This window comes from Neopelma chrysocephalum, unplaced genomic scaffold, assembly GCF_003984885.1.
Source record: "Neopelma chrysocephalum unplaced genomic scaffold, ASM398488v2 Primary Assembly neopelma1_124, whole genome shotgun sequence".
Lineage (NCBI taxonomy): Eukaryota > Metazoa > Chordata > Aves > Passeriformes > Pipridae > Neopelma > Neopelma chrysocephalum.
In genome coordinates this window covers 1340837-1355213 of record NW_020897786.1, presented here as the reverse complement: position 1 = coordinate 1355213, position 14377 = coordinate 1340837, and the positions used below count along the sequence as shown (strand labels likewise).

General features: G+C 49.1%; 1 protein-coding gene across 2 annotated transcripts in view; it reads left to right on the top strand.

Moving 5' to 3' along the window:
• HCN4 (hyperpolarization activated cyclic nucleotide gated potassium channel 4) overlaps nucleotides 1–11844 on the top strand; it is a 134267-nt gene extending 122423 nt beyond the window's left edge. For both annotated transcript variants that reach the window (XM_027697886.1, XM_027697885.1), the window contains 2 exons: nucleotides 436–600; nucleotides 10064–11844. In XM_027697886.1, coding sequence (XP_027553687.1) covers nucleotides 436–600; nucleotides 10064–11661 — 1763 coding nt within the window. In that variant the 3' untranslated portion in view covers nucleotides 11662–11844. The remainder of the gene's footprint in view (nucleotides 1–435; nucleotides 601–10063) is intronic.
• The last annotated feature ends 2533 nt before the right edge of the window (nucleotides 11845–14377 follow it).

Below are 14377 nucleotides of genomic sequence, written 5' to 3'. Positions count from 1 at the left end.
CAAATGTTCCAGGTGTGGGGATCAAAATTACACCCAGACATCAAAAGCACATGTCAGCACAGAGCCTTTACTACAAATTTAGAGAGAATCAGCTTCATTGAGAGCACAGCTTGACCTTGTGCTCCCAGCGCCCACAAGGAGCTGGAGAAAGACAGCTCCTCCAGTAGGAATGCACAAATGGTATCTTTGATAATCCACCATAACAAAACTTGCCTGGCTAATTAGATCAGCAGAATCCCCGAGGTGCAGCTGTGTGTGGCAGCTGCCACAACGGAGCCCCTGGTATTTTTAAATGTTGGTGCACAGGCAGGGTATCAGCACTGGCTGTGTTTTCGGTGGGGGAGCAGGTGGAGCCCAGCTGGAGAGGAGGCTGGGTGTGAGGGTCAGTGCAGGGGGTGTGCCTGTCCCCTGTGCCAGCCTGCTGTGTCCTTGCAGAGATCTGCCTGCTGACGCGGGGCCGGCGCACGGCCAGCGTGCGAGCGGACACCTACTGCCGCCTGTACTCCCTGTCCGTGGACAACTTCAACGAGGTGCTGGAGGAGTACCCCATGATGCGCAGGGCGTTTGAAACCGTGGCTCTGGACAGGCTGGACAGAATTGGTAAGTAGAGGTGTGAGAGTCTCCTTCCGTACCTGCTGCCTTGGCAACCCACCTCCAGGCTCAGTCCTTAGTTCCTTTGCTGAGTTGTGAACTGGAGGAGATCCCAGCCTGTCTCTCCCTGTCTCACTTCAGCTCCCTCAAGGAGTCCCATAATCTAAACCTACTGAGGGTAAGTTTAGATTAGATATTAGGAAGAAATTCTTCCCTGTGAGGGTGAAGAGGCCCTGGCACAGGTTGCCCAGAGAAGTGTGGCTGCCCCATCCCTGGAAGTGCCCAAGGCCAGGTTGGACAGGGCTTGGAGCAACCTGACATAGTGGAAGGTGTCCCTGCCCACAGCAGGGGTGGGACTGGATGACCTTTAAGGTCCCTCCTAAACCCAGACCACTCTGTGATTCTGTGGTTGTTACAGCTCATAGTGACCCATCCCAGGATGCTCTCTGTCCTGTGGGAGACATAACCTGTGCTGAAAAGATCCTGTGTAACTACAGAAGACCAGGATAAAATTCCTTGGTCACAACAAGAGGCGTTTAACACAGACAGATTAAGTTACTTATGCAAGGTCATGCAAGAGGGCTGCAGAGCTGAGGACTGAGTATTTTGGACTCCCAGTCTAACTTCTTTAGCCTATTATGCATCTCTTATTATCCATCTCTCTGCTTTCTGAATGGAAAAGGTCAGTGGAGGTCTGAGTACAATGCAGAAGGTGAGGAGGATAATGGGGTGAGGGGGATAGGGAATAACCTGGCATCCCAGCAAGGGGTGCAGTGCCTCTGGGGCTTTTCCTGCCAGGAACATTTTATTCAGTGCATCTCATTACCTGCTGCAAATCAGAAAGTGTGACCCCTGAGGAAAAGGTTCTGAGCTAAATATGTAATTTGGCAAAGCCCCCGCTAATGAGGCCCTGGTGTAAGTGGCAATAAGCCCATCACTTGGGTTATTTAAATTAGACAGTAAAAACACAGAGAAAATGTAATGTCAGGCACATCCAGGGTTGGGCCAGCTCGGCTTTATCTCAGATCCTCCAGGTCTGGGTGGTCAGTGCTGCTCAGCTTCCCAGCCTGATGCTCTCTGCGACTCTGGATACGGGTGGCCAGGGCACCCTGTGCTTCTTGCCTTTTGCTCTGTGCCTGCTGCACACGTAACTTCCATGAAATTCATGGACAATTCTGAAACGGCTTGAAGAGCCTCACATGCTTCTTCCCTAAGGAGAAATTCTGTTCCACAGGCAGCTGCAAAATGTCAACATAAGGTCAGAAGGTGGCACAGAGCAACTGGAATAACAGGCCCTTCGGTGCAGAGCCCTGACATTGCCCCCCTTCCTTTTGCCATTCTGCTGACCTGAAACAACATCAGTCCCTATGCCATTGAAAATCCCACTGCTATCCTTGTTTCCCTGGCAATCAAACTCGGTTGTTTTCTGTTCTCTCAACCTTACACCTCAACTATTGCAAAATGGCATCTCCATAACCCTTTCCAACCCCTTGGTGCCCAGCACTCTTTAGCTGGAATTACCCCAAGGAGCCTAAGGGAGTTCTGTGCACCCTACTGAAACCAGCAGATCCCATGGAAATCCCTGTCTTTATAAATAAGGCATTTCTTCACTTCCCCTGGAACATGCACCTTGCAGACAGTGCAGTAATTGAGTAACAGCATGGACCTTTGAAGGAATCCAAAGTTCCTGCATCTGCTGAGACTCACTGAAAGTGGAGGGATCATTCTGGAGGGCTGAAGTCGAGGAACAGCAGTTTTTGAAAGCCAGATATGAACAGAAGTGGGACCATATTTTTGGTTCCTGCCACATTCTGCTCAGGAGCTGTACACAAGATGGAAGCAAATGGGAGCCTCTTTCCAAGTCAGTGGTGCAATCCACTGACTCCCTTCTGCCCGAGTGACAGCGTGTCCTTGGGAAGCCCAAACCCCAATGAGCACATGAAGTGGCTCAGAAGGCTCTGTCACTATTCTGGTACCAAGATAAGATCCATCCAATATTCCCCCTGTGCAGTGAGGAATCAAGAGAGCAGGGAGGAAGATCTCACCCCAATGTTTGTGGGATTACCTGCTGTTGGAGGGTGTGGAAAGCATGGTCTAAGCTTGTCGAGGGAGCAGGACGAGCAGGTGAGGCCTCATCCTTTGCAGCACCAGGAGCAGGGCTGGTTGAGTGGAGGTGGGATGAGGCATTCCCTTAGCAGGGCAAAAGCAGTTTGGAAGTCTGTGGGTGGGCAGAGGAGAGAAGAGGGGCCAGTGCCCCCTGATCTGTGCCCCCACAGCTTCCTGCAGCCCCTCTGTGTTGGTGTGTCCTCTGACCTCTGCTGCTCATGGGAATTGATACTGGCATCCTGCCTGTGCCCTGCATGGCTGGGGAAGGAGCTCCCCAGGTGTTTGTACTTGCAGAGCTCTTCAAAGACTGGGAGGGATTAGTCTCCAGGAATTGACTAAGGCTGGGATTCTGCAAAGATCTGTGGCCCTGCTTAAGTCTCAGTAACTTCAGACTCTAAAAACTCCTCAACCTGCAGAATATCACACTTAACACTCCACAGGCTCAGGGTCGGAAGATTTACACTCAGAGAAATTAGGCTGATCACTCGTTAATAATCATTTTATCACTGATTAAATCAGCCTCCCTTTCTTCTTCTTGACCAAGCTGTAAAATTCTCTATAGCATTTGTGTGTTGAAATGATTCTGTGATTTCTCCAGTGAGTAAGTCTGTGTCTGACAGTGTTTGTGAATCGTCCCAGTTTGTGATGCCTCTGTTACGTAAGTCACATCATTCTGTTCCTGACTGCCTTTGAAACTGGCTTTCAGTGACCATTGAAGCTTAAAATTAGATTTTCACAAGTATTTGCACTTGTAAAACACAACCACTTAAATGTTCATTGAAAGTAAATCCAGCACGGGCCGTGAGTATTGTCAAATCAAAGTTCACTGATGCGTTCACAAGATATCGGGGGACAATTATTTTCCACTGTTCAATGTGCTGTAATAAGTACCATAAATGCCTGTCATTAGGTTCTCACCATCCCTATCAAGGTCACTGGAGAGAGATGAAAGCATCCCTCAAGCCAGAGGAAGTTGTTTTTTCATTTTCATCAGGAATTTTTTGCCACATGGTTTGGAATGCATATATTTTGAATGCCACTTGCATATGTTTTGATACAAGGATGCCAGTTAACTCAGGATTAAAGATGCCTCGTGTTTCCTCCAGGCATTGCAGATGCTAAAAAAACAAAGGAAAGCCAAGACAACACAATTCCAGTCTCTAAATATAATTTATGGTATTATTGCAGTACAAGAGTGTTCTGTTCAAGATACTACAGTGGTAGAAATTTTAAAAGCTTTGTCACATAAACAAGCCACAAAAATAGCTGTTCCCAAACTTTTTGACTGCCAGCTCGTGATCCCACTTCTCCAGTTGCAATCCTGTTGGGTTTGCAACCCTGCTTGTCCAATCCTGACTAATCCTCTGGGATCTGCTGCTCCGAGGCTGGGCTGGCCTGTGTGAGGGGAGGTGAGCTGGGGATGAGAGGAGCTGGGATCACTGCCAAGCTCTGCCACAGATTCCCTGTTTGTCCTTGTCCTGCCTTTGCTCCGTGCCTCAGTTCCTCATCACTTCTGCAGGGAAAATAATGCTAAAAGGTGGAGCTGGGAATGTGTCACAGCTGCTCCCTTGGGGCAGGGGCCGGGCGAGATCGTGAAGGAATGAAAAGGGCTGAAATGTGGATGGATAAAACAAGGTGTGCTCAGCATCAGTTTTACACTGTATCCACACTGAAGTGCCAGATCTGTTTACTGCACACAGGTGAGTAACCCCCAAAGAGCTGCACATGTGAGAGGAGCAGGATTATTTATATACATATATGTGTGTGTGTGTGTATGTATACATACACAGTTCTTTTTTGAGGCTGCTGATACAGGCACAGGTGATGCAAGGATAAAAGTTCCTGTGGCCCAGGTATGCAGTGGGAGAGTGTGTGAGCTTTGACTTAAGCAGGAACTAAACAGTTGAATTTCTTTTTCTTTGGAAGTGAAGGCCCAGACTCAGAGTATTTTCTGTTTAGCCTCAGGAAAGGTATCAGTAACTCACCAGCCACGAGAGAATGTAAATTACTTCAGCTTAATTAAGGTGAACTGGCACCCCTGTTCACCTGAATATGAAGTACCATTTCTCATGCAGCTCCAGAAGGAAAACAAAGCCCAAGACACCCCAAGAGAAGGAACAGTTGGGGGTGGTGATGAGATCTCAGGAGACCTGTCTTTGACTTCATCAATAACTTCGATCTTTGCTACCTGCATTGAAATAAAACATCTGCTCAGATAACATTTTACCATTCCAACACCTTTGTAAATAATTTTCAAGCCTCTTTTTAATTACATGGAGTAGGACCTGCTTACCAATGACACCTCTAGTCTCAGGGGATGTTTCCTGCCTGGAAGGCACTCCAGCAGCTCTCTGCAACCACCCACACTGCAAAGCACCTAACTGACAGAAAACCAGTGCCAGAGTGTCCAGAGTCTTCCAGAGTCTTCCAGAGTGTGTCCCTGTCACAGCTGTCAGCTCCAGCAGGGCACTGAGATTGAGTGCAGGAGCTTTGGCATTTGTGCCACTTGAGGAGAACTCTTTGGCTTCAGTCTCCAGTGATAAGTAACAGCCAGGACACTGCCTCAGGCACCACAGGCACCACAGCCCCTCCAGAATGACACAGCTCTTCTCCCCTCATGGATATTCACATTCTACCCAGCTCTGTATATTCAGTTTATTTCTCTGCAAAGCTCTGTATGATGGGCATAAATGTGAAGAGTGGGAGGGAAGAGCTCTGTTTATTTTGAATTCTGTTTAACTGTGATGAGGTTCACTGGATAATATTATTCACTGTGTCTCATCTGACCTGCAGCAGTTTTGGCTGCATTCTGTCTGTTAAAAGAGATACCACGTATTTTGGCAGATACCTGTTTGGTTTATGGAAAAGGAGAAGCAATCAGTGGCAGGCCTGAGCTGTACTGGGAGGGAAGACTTCCACTTGGAAAGACAGGGAATTGTCCATTTGAAATGTACCATCCAAGTTCAGAGGATGCAGCTTTAGCAAGAGGGAAGCAGAGGTGCAGGATGCAGTGGCTGCTGCCTTGGGTGTGGAAGAGCTCACACACCCCATGTGCCATGGGTTTACATGGCTCTCAGGGAAGTTAATCTGGAGTAGTTTCCAGAGCAGGTTTATGTGTTCTGAACTCCTCTGAGTATGCTCCTAGGGTTGATCCAGCTGGCTTTGCTGAGCTCTTTTCCAAGAGCTCCTTCAATTCTAGGCAGAAACCTTCCCACAACAGTAAGTGCAGTTCAGTGTGGGTTAACTTACCTTGAGAGGTCAGGCTGGGATGGGGAAGGACTGGGAGTTAAGAATTATTCTGAGTTCCCTGTTCCAGCTGATTTCCCTGTTTACATGGACTCTAAGGCAGCAGCAGGAGCTGGAGCAGTGAGACCTCCCAGCCAGGACAGTCCCAGTGCAGAGGAGTCTCCCTGGGGCAGGGGAGCAGCCGTGGCAAAGTGCCAGTCACTGAGTGTGTCCAGGGTTTTCTGTGATGCCCCTCTGGGGGTGGTGGCAGCAGGCTGAATTCCCACAGGACACCAGTGACCCAAGGAAGGGAGGGCAGAGACCCCCTGCAAAGCTGGGATGTGCTGCAACCAAGGGACCATTTAGGACGAGGCCTATGAATAATGAGTGAAGACCTGAAAGAAGTAACGGTGTGGTGGGGGCAGCCACTCTGACAGCAGGCCAGGGCATAAGGCAGCCTAATAAAGTAAGATTATTTGAAATACATGCAAATTCAGAAAGCAATTTAGTGACCTGAATTCTTAAACTGCAGCCAGTGGGCTTAGAGAGAGCTGAAAAGAAAACTGAACAGAAAGTCACAGCTAATTTCCCCTGTGTCTGTGCAGAATTTTAACAACAGAAAGCTAATTTTGATTATTTGATAGAAGAATTATTGTTGAGTGCTGGCTCCTTTTATGAAATCACATGAGCCTTTCTCCCTGTTCTTTTGTGTGCTATCTACAGTTGAGGAAAATCTGACTTTGCAGTTCTTAATTAAGGGAGCAACATCTGTTTGCTTCGTTTCCATAATTTTACATACCCCACTCCACTTCAAAGCACCAGTAGCTTTGCTGTGAACATCCTCAAGGCTCTAAATATCTTCCTTTCCCCCTATATTTAGCTCATTGTTGCAGTGAGGAAAACAGGGAGATTTTAGACCCCAGAGGGAGTTCTAAAGCAAGGGAGGGGAGGTGGTGCAGGGAGTGGTTGCAGGTGGTTCCTCTGCCAGCTCTGGGCCATCCCAGTGGGTTTGTGTAGTGCTTTTGGGGTGAGATTTGGGTGGATTATTTATCTCTGTACCTTAAACTCTGCTCAGCACTAATTTCTGTGGGATAAACAACACAGAAGGACAAACCGTCACGCAGAGCCTCCCTGATTAGATTGAAAGGGAACAGAGTCCCTTTTCCTCTCTCCTGATGAAGCTTCTCCCTGGCTTAGCAAGAACACAGGGCTCCCTGCGGGTGGCTGAGCAGAGCTGGGAGCTGCAGAACCTCATTTCAGCGAGGGTTACACAGAGCAAACTCATCAGCCGTCAGCCCTCTCAGTGCTGCTCTCTGCTCTCCCTCTGGGCAGGGGCTGGGACAACAAATCCAGAGCAGGGAAGTGAATTTGTAACTGAAGCAGCTTCATAGATAAGATGATGAGGAGGAATAATCTCAGAACCAATCTCAGAACCAATCTCAGAACCACTGGCCCAGGCAACATTACTCCCACTCCCTTGTTCCACTGCTGGGTTATGTCTCATGCAGGTCCTTAGTCAGACCTGCCAGGGAAATGTGTTTGTCCCACCAGGACTCTGCTCTGTGCCTGTTCTCATCTGGTGCTGCTTGGAAGGAGGATTTTCTCCAGAAGCAACTAATAGGACTTATATTGGTGTGTGGAAACATCATGTAAATGATGCAATTCATTAGAATGGTGAAACCAATTAATTTTTCAGTTTGCCAACCAATTACGATTTGGAAAAATGATTTTGAAAAATTCCTCTCCCCTTCAATAGCCAAGAGAACATTTTCAGTAATTTTCTACAGTGTTCTGGAGGAGAAATTTGATATTTTCTTGGCAAAACAGAAGAGAAAAATTTGATCTAATGAAACAGTTAATAGATACAAGCTGGGCTCAGGAAACCAGTAAAGTGTAATGTAATTTCAAAGGCAAAATGAAGTGCTCTGTTTTAAAAACTAACAAAAATAATCATTCCAAGTATTTTACTGGTATTACTTTATGGATTTGACACAAAGTTAAGGAGCTTTGATCAAACCATTTCCGGTGAATATTAGGCACCTTTGGAAAACATCAGCATACTCTCTGTTCAGTGCCCTGCCAAGGAAACCAGAGTCTGTTGAGCTCCCTGTGTGTAGTCAGGAGCTCAGGCCATGGGAACACCAGTTCCCATCCGGGAGCTCTGATAACATCCCTGTGCTTCCCATCGGTATCCAGGGCAGCGCTGGGAATTCCAGGCCTAGTCAAGCACACAGAGCAAATCAGGAGCCAAAGCCAGGTGACATGGAATTAAAAGAGTGGAATGAGGTACAATGATGGAAACACAGAGCAGTGGCTGCTATTGAGCCTTTCAAGAGCTGTTCCTCCTTCCCCTGTCCCGGCCATTCCTCCCCAGCCTGGATTTGTCCAGTATCAGGACAGCAAATGCAGCAAGGCACCTTTTTAGCTTTGAGCTCAGCATGGTGTCTCCCACCCACATACTGACCTTGCAGTGGTGCAAGATCTACAGATTCCACATGCTGGGATTTGTACCTTCAGCTCCAGAAAGGGAGTGATTACAAACCTGCAGCCTGAGCCCCTCCTTAGCTCAGCAGTGCTGGTCACGCTCTCCCTTACCTGCCAGTTGTAGTGAGGTAGGTTGTCTTCTCTCCATGCTCTCTTTCTGTTTGAGCAGCAGTTTGTGAGCCTATTTGTATGTGATTCTAGTAAAACCCAGGTGGAAATAACTCTGTGTGTGTGTGTGTGCAGCGGGACCCTCTGCACCATTCCCTCCCTTTCACCAGCGAAATGCAGTTTAAAGGGGACACTCATGCTCTCTCTGGTGTGCCTGGCTGTGGGTAGAAGTAGGATCTGTCTGTATAGGGGTATCTAGTGTTATTTCAGTGCAGCATACAGCGAAACAGCCATTACATAATATCTTACACACACACTTCTAGTGCAGACAAGCTCTCCAGCCCTTGGAATGACTTTAGCAGCTCAGAATCCTGTTTGCCTTCAGGACCATGTCCTTCCCAGGCTGATGTCTTTCTCTGAGATGAGAAAAGAAAGCCTTTCTGCCTTTTTTTTTTTTTTGGTAGGCAGTAGGTGAAACACAAAAGCATTAAGCATCCCAGCCCAGCACCCACAACAGACACGTCCCAGTTCAGCTCCAGGGTCAGAACTCTGGCAGCGTTTCAGGGCAGCTCAACCCACTGCAAGCACCCAGGGCCACACCTCGTCCTTTACAAAGTCATAAATGCTTGATTTTAGAAGGTAAAGGAAAGGAAAAACCCTCAGCGTGTTCTTCCTACAACATAGCCCTGAATGGTTCCCCAGAGCCTGACTGGTTCTGTCCTTCAGGCCAGGAGTGCATCCCTTCAGTGCCAGGTGCACTCCCAGGCCAGACAAACTCATTCCACCACATTTTCCAGCCCATTGCAAAGGCAAAGCGCTGAGTTAATGCTTTGCTGCAGGCTGGGTGGGCCAGCTGGAACATGACGTTTCTGGCCTGCAGTTTCCCTAAAGCTGGGACTAGAAGGGCATGGCCAGGCAGGATGGGAGCTGCAGGATGTCTGAGGGTCATACCTGGGCCAGCTGAGCTTTTCCAGCACAGAAAGTCATAGAATAGAATCACAGAATCATTAAGGTTGGAAAAGACCTCCAAGATCATCAAGTCCTTCTGTCCCTTGTTCACAGAGAAATTTCCTTGCAACTAAGCCCACATATTTGACTCCAGAGTGAACAAGTCACATGAGACAGATGAGAAGAGGGTGTAACTGAAGGACAGTAACTGAAGACTCCACTGGACTTACATTTTTGAGGATTTATTCTCTTTTTTTAATGAAAGCTTAGATTGTGAGGTGCAAGATAGGAATCTTCCAGGTCCATAAACTTTGCTACTAGTCTGCCATGCTTATCAAAAGTGGCTTTACTGTCTAACTAAGGATATGTGTCCTGTTGGGCTCAGTTTGATGGGATCTTGAGGTTATTCATACTGCAAAAGCAGAGGATGTGATATTCGTCATCTTGTTGCTGGAGCAGAGAGACTATGCACAGATCCCATGAGGACAGTGGAGGGGAGACAGTGCCAACAATTCGAGGGAAGTCTGGCAGGAAGCTTTGAGGAAGCCTCCCATGCTTTGACGTCCCAGAATGACTCTTTCTCTCTTCACTTTCTCTACAGGCAAGAAGAATTCCATTCTGCTGCATAAAGTCCAGCATGACCTGAATTCAGGTGTTTTCAACTACCAGGAGAATGAGATCATCCAGCAGATCGTGCAGCACGACAGGGAGATGGCTCACTGTGCTCACAACGTCCAGGCCGCCGCCGCCGCCTCCACACCCACCCCGGTCATCTGGACCCCGCTGATCCAGGCCCCCCTCCAGGCTGCAGCAGCCACCACGTCCGTGGCCATCGCCCTGACCCACCACCCCCGGCTCCCCACAGCCATCTTCCGTCCACCCGTGTCCGTCCTGGGCTCCCTGGGGCAGCAATCCAACCAGACCCCCAGGCAGCTGAAAAGATTTCAGTCGCTAATCCCATCAACCGGCCCTTCTGCCGTCGGCTCTCCCTCCAGTACTCCATCCCAGCTGCACACACCCGGAGCAGAAACCCCCTCGTCCTCTTCCTTCCACATCCAGCAGCTCGCAGGGTTCTCAGCTGCTGCCGGCTTAGGCCAGTTCCAGGTGGGATCCCCTCCTGGTGGCTCAAGCCAGCCGGGTTTGAGCAGCACCTCCTCGGTGGGACTGAGCCAGTTCCAAAATGCACCTTCTGGATCACCCTTAGGTGCAGCTCAGCCGGTGCAGCAGCAGCAGCAGCAGCAGCAGCAACAACAGCAACAGCAGCAGCAACAACAGCAACAGCAGCAGCAGCAGCAGCCAGCCCTTTCCAGCAGTGGATTTGGGCACTTCCAGCAAGCCACAACCAGCTCCCCATCGACGTCCCTCACCCAGCTCTCATCAAACTCACCCCCCAGTCTTCTCAACCAGTTCCAGCCAACCACCAGACCACTGCAGGGGGGACAGTTACAGCAGCTCTCGGGCAGTGGGACTTTGGGGGGAATGAATCACTTCCAACCCCCTCCTTCTTCCAACTCTCCATCCTCCAGCCTAAGCCAGCTGGCACAGGCCTCAGGTGGGCCGTCCTCAGGCCTGTGCCAAACACATCCAAGTGCATTAGGATCTTTAACTGGAACGATAGCCCAGCTCCACCAAGAACGGCCTCCCTTTGCCTCCGTGTCTCCACTACAACAGTCCGGTGTCGCCTCTCCCTGTTACACCCCTTCTGGCCTTAGTCCTCCCAGTCAGAGCCCAGTGGCAACAAGAACTTTCCAGAGTGGCCCTGCCGGGCCCACAGGCTCTCACGGCTCGCTGCTGCTGCCCCAGCCCGCCAGCCCCCCTCCGCAGATCCTGCAGGCCAAGGGCACGGCGCCGGTGCCGCCGGGACGGCTCAACCAGGACATCAAGCTGATCTCTGCTTCCCAGCCATCTCTGCCCCAGGAGCTGGCGCAGACACTGGGCCACAGTTCTCCTCATTCCTCTAGAGAATCTGTTTCCAGCTTCTCTCCTTTTCCTGGAGGAGGGACTGGACTTCTGGGGAAGCCTTGTAGCTCGATCCCCGGGCGTGTGACTTTGCCGCGGCAGATGTCCTCAGGGTCTTTGCCACACCCGCTGGTGTTCGGGGCCGGCGCTGCTCCTCTGACTGCTGGTGGGCGCAAAGAATCCATAGTGCTCACAGGGGATCTGGAGCCCGTCAGATCCAAACTGCCCTCCAATTTGTGAGGACTCCTCCCGAGAGCTGGTTATGTCAGCCCTGCAGTTCAGTTCCTGATTAGTTCATGAAGCATTTTTTTTTTCCCTTTCCTTCCCCCCACCCCCACGCCTGCTTTGTTTTCTCCATTTCGTTTGTTTAGGTTTAACTGTGCTTAGAAACAAAGAAAAACACATGAAAAACAACAACAACAAAAAAAAAGAAGATAACCAGGTATTCTTAGAGCTATAGATTTTTGGTCACTTGATTTTATAGAATATTTTAATACATGGAACAAAAGGATATGAGCAAATTTAATCCAACGAGGTAACGCACAGGCGAGGTGTGTGCCTGAGCTGGAACATGTGAATGATCAGCCATAGAAGCCACCAAAAAAAGGTTTTCCTGTTGAGACAAAGATCCGAGGTTGACGTGGGCTGTAGGAGGTGACATCAGGTCAGGTCTGTAGCTGGTGTTTTAGGACAGCCCTGGTTGGCCTCAGCAGCACCTGGTCCTGGGGGTCGTGGATGGTCCACTGTGAGCACCAGAAGGTGTCTCTTCCTCCCGTGTTCCCTCCTGCGTTCAGATTGCAGAGCAAGCGAGAAGAGGAGGGAGTTCCATTATTCCAGACCCCTCTAGGGATTTCCCAAGGGCTGAGTTTTGGTTTGGACTCCACCTGAAGAAGATGAAGGTGACCAGCAGGTGGACGGGCCTCACTTCAGATTGTCTCTTTCTGACTCCACTGATGCTCTGATGGGAACAAGGAGCAGTCCCTTGTAGGTCACAAGGAGGGCAGTGATTATCCCCTCTATATTTTTGTCATGGATGTGGGCAGTGGGAAAAATCTTGGCTCTGCCAGCACACCAGGCAGTGACCTGAGTCGGCACAAAGGCCCAAACTTCAGCCTCTCCGTGGTTTGGAAAGTGTGTGTGCAAAGCAAGGGGAGGGATGGAGAAGGAAAGCACTTGAACCTTCCCCCTCTCACGTTACTGTCTCAGTGTCCATGGGCTGACTGCTTTGAAGAGAACTAGAAAAGGACTGAGCAGTGGGATGCAGTCACCCCTGCCCTCCTCCTCCTCAGCCTAGAGGAGTTTGAGCTTGGAGGCACCCAGAGTAGTTCTGTGCCCAGCCAAGAATCCTCCAGATTTGCAACTGTTTTCACCACTCACACCAGATTAGAGCAGAGATTTGGCCAGCCATGGTCCGTGCTTCCCCCCTGCCGGGGGGTCCGAAATCCTTCGTTTGATTTCACCAGCAATAAGAGCTGCACCTGACGGGCTTTGGCCTGGCCCTGCAGCTGCAGCGTCACTGGACACACCTGGGGCCTGGCAGGCACCTGGAGCTGGAGTTTTTGGGCTCCCCTAAGGCAGTCAGAGTGGGATGAGGGAGTGAGGGGCTGCTGGGTGCACACTGAGAAGATGCAGCCTTTACCTCTAGAGTGAATGTCTCCTTTTCTGTTACTTTGATCCTTTCTCTGTTTCAGTTTTCCTTAGGCCAAGAGGTGTCTACACCTCACTGTAAGAGTCAGGTGCTCAACTTTTCTAACCCTTGTTAGAAAGACATCCAGCCTCCCTCTGTTTCCAGCTATCATGGGGTCCCCAGAGGGAAAGCAGGACTTCATGCAGCAGTGCCAAAAACTTATCCCAGTAATGATATAGGTCCTTCAGACTCCCTCTCTGACCTCCTCCCACCCCCAAAACACTGACTGACAGTTGTTTTTTATACTGAATTGTTTGCAAAACTCTTTGACATGTGCCTGTATCTCGAATGTTGCTGCAGCATTCCTGGGCACTCCTGCTTCAACGTGCTTTGGTGGCTCAGAATTCAGACGTAATCAGCTTTGGTCTTCCTTAAAGGGTCAGGGGAACTCTAGAAATGTTTTTTCTACTAGCTACATACACCTATATATGTGTGAGTGTGTGTGGTGGGAGGGGTGCATGTGTGTGTGTGTGTGTTTGTATAGATTTTATATATCTATCTATATATACACACATGCTTTTATATATATAGTATAGTTATACACCTATGTAGTCTATTTATGCACACATGTAAGCACACACACACACACACACATTTATATATATATATATATATATCTCCTAGTTTTAAAATACATGTCGATTTTGACCCTCCTGTAGGACTGATTGGCAGGTGATAATTATAATCTATAGATCCTGCTTTTCCAAATATGTACAGGTTTACCTTGAAACAGGAATCGAAGCAGACTCACAGACCCTCTCATATTTTCAAAGGTATGAGGCAGTTCCTAGAAGGAAGACTCACAATATCCTTTTCAGTTTTCTATTTGGTTTAGCAAACTTTTTCCCCCATGTGCTGGAGGGCCCCTAGAACGAGCATCTCGAGAGGTTGGGAGCTGAGTTTGGCTGTGGGGTGGGAAAGCAGGGGGGAAAGGTCTCCAGCCCAGCGATGCCAAGCCCTGCTCGATGGCTGTCCTGTGACTGCTGCACTGGTACTTGAATTCACCAGCCCCGTGGACACTCAGACAGGGGGGGCACAGGACCCCCAGGGCTGGCTCTGGCAGACGTGTGTTCCATCACCACTGCTGAACATCCTCCTTTGCTTTGTGTTTCACGGGGATCTCCTTTGGTTTCCCAGTTCTTAGCAGTGCAGTAGCCAATATTGAGTTATTCTGACTGGACCCCAGTCAACACTAGGCTTGTCTCAGTAGGTGGAACTATATTTATTATTATTATTATTATTATTATTATTATTATTATTATTATTATT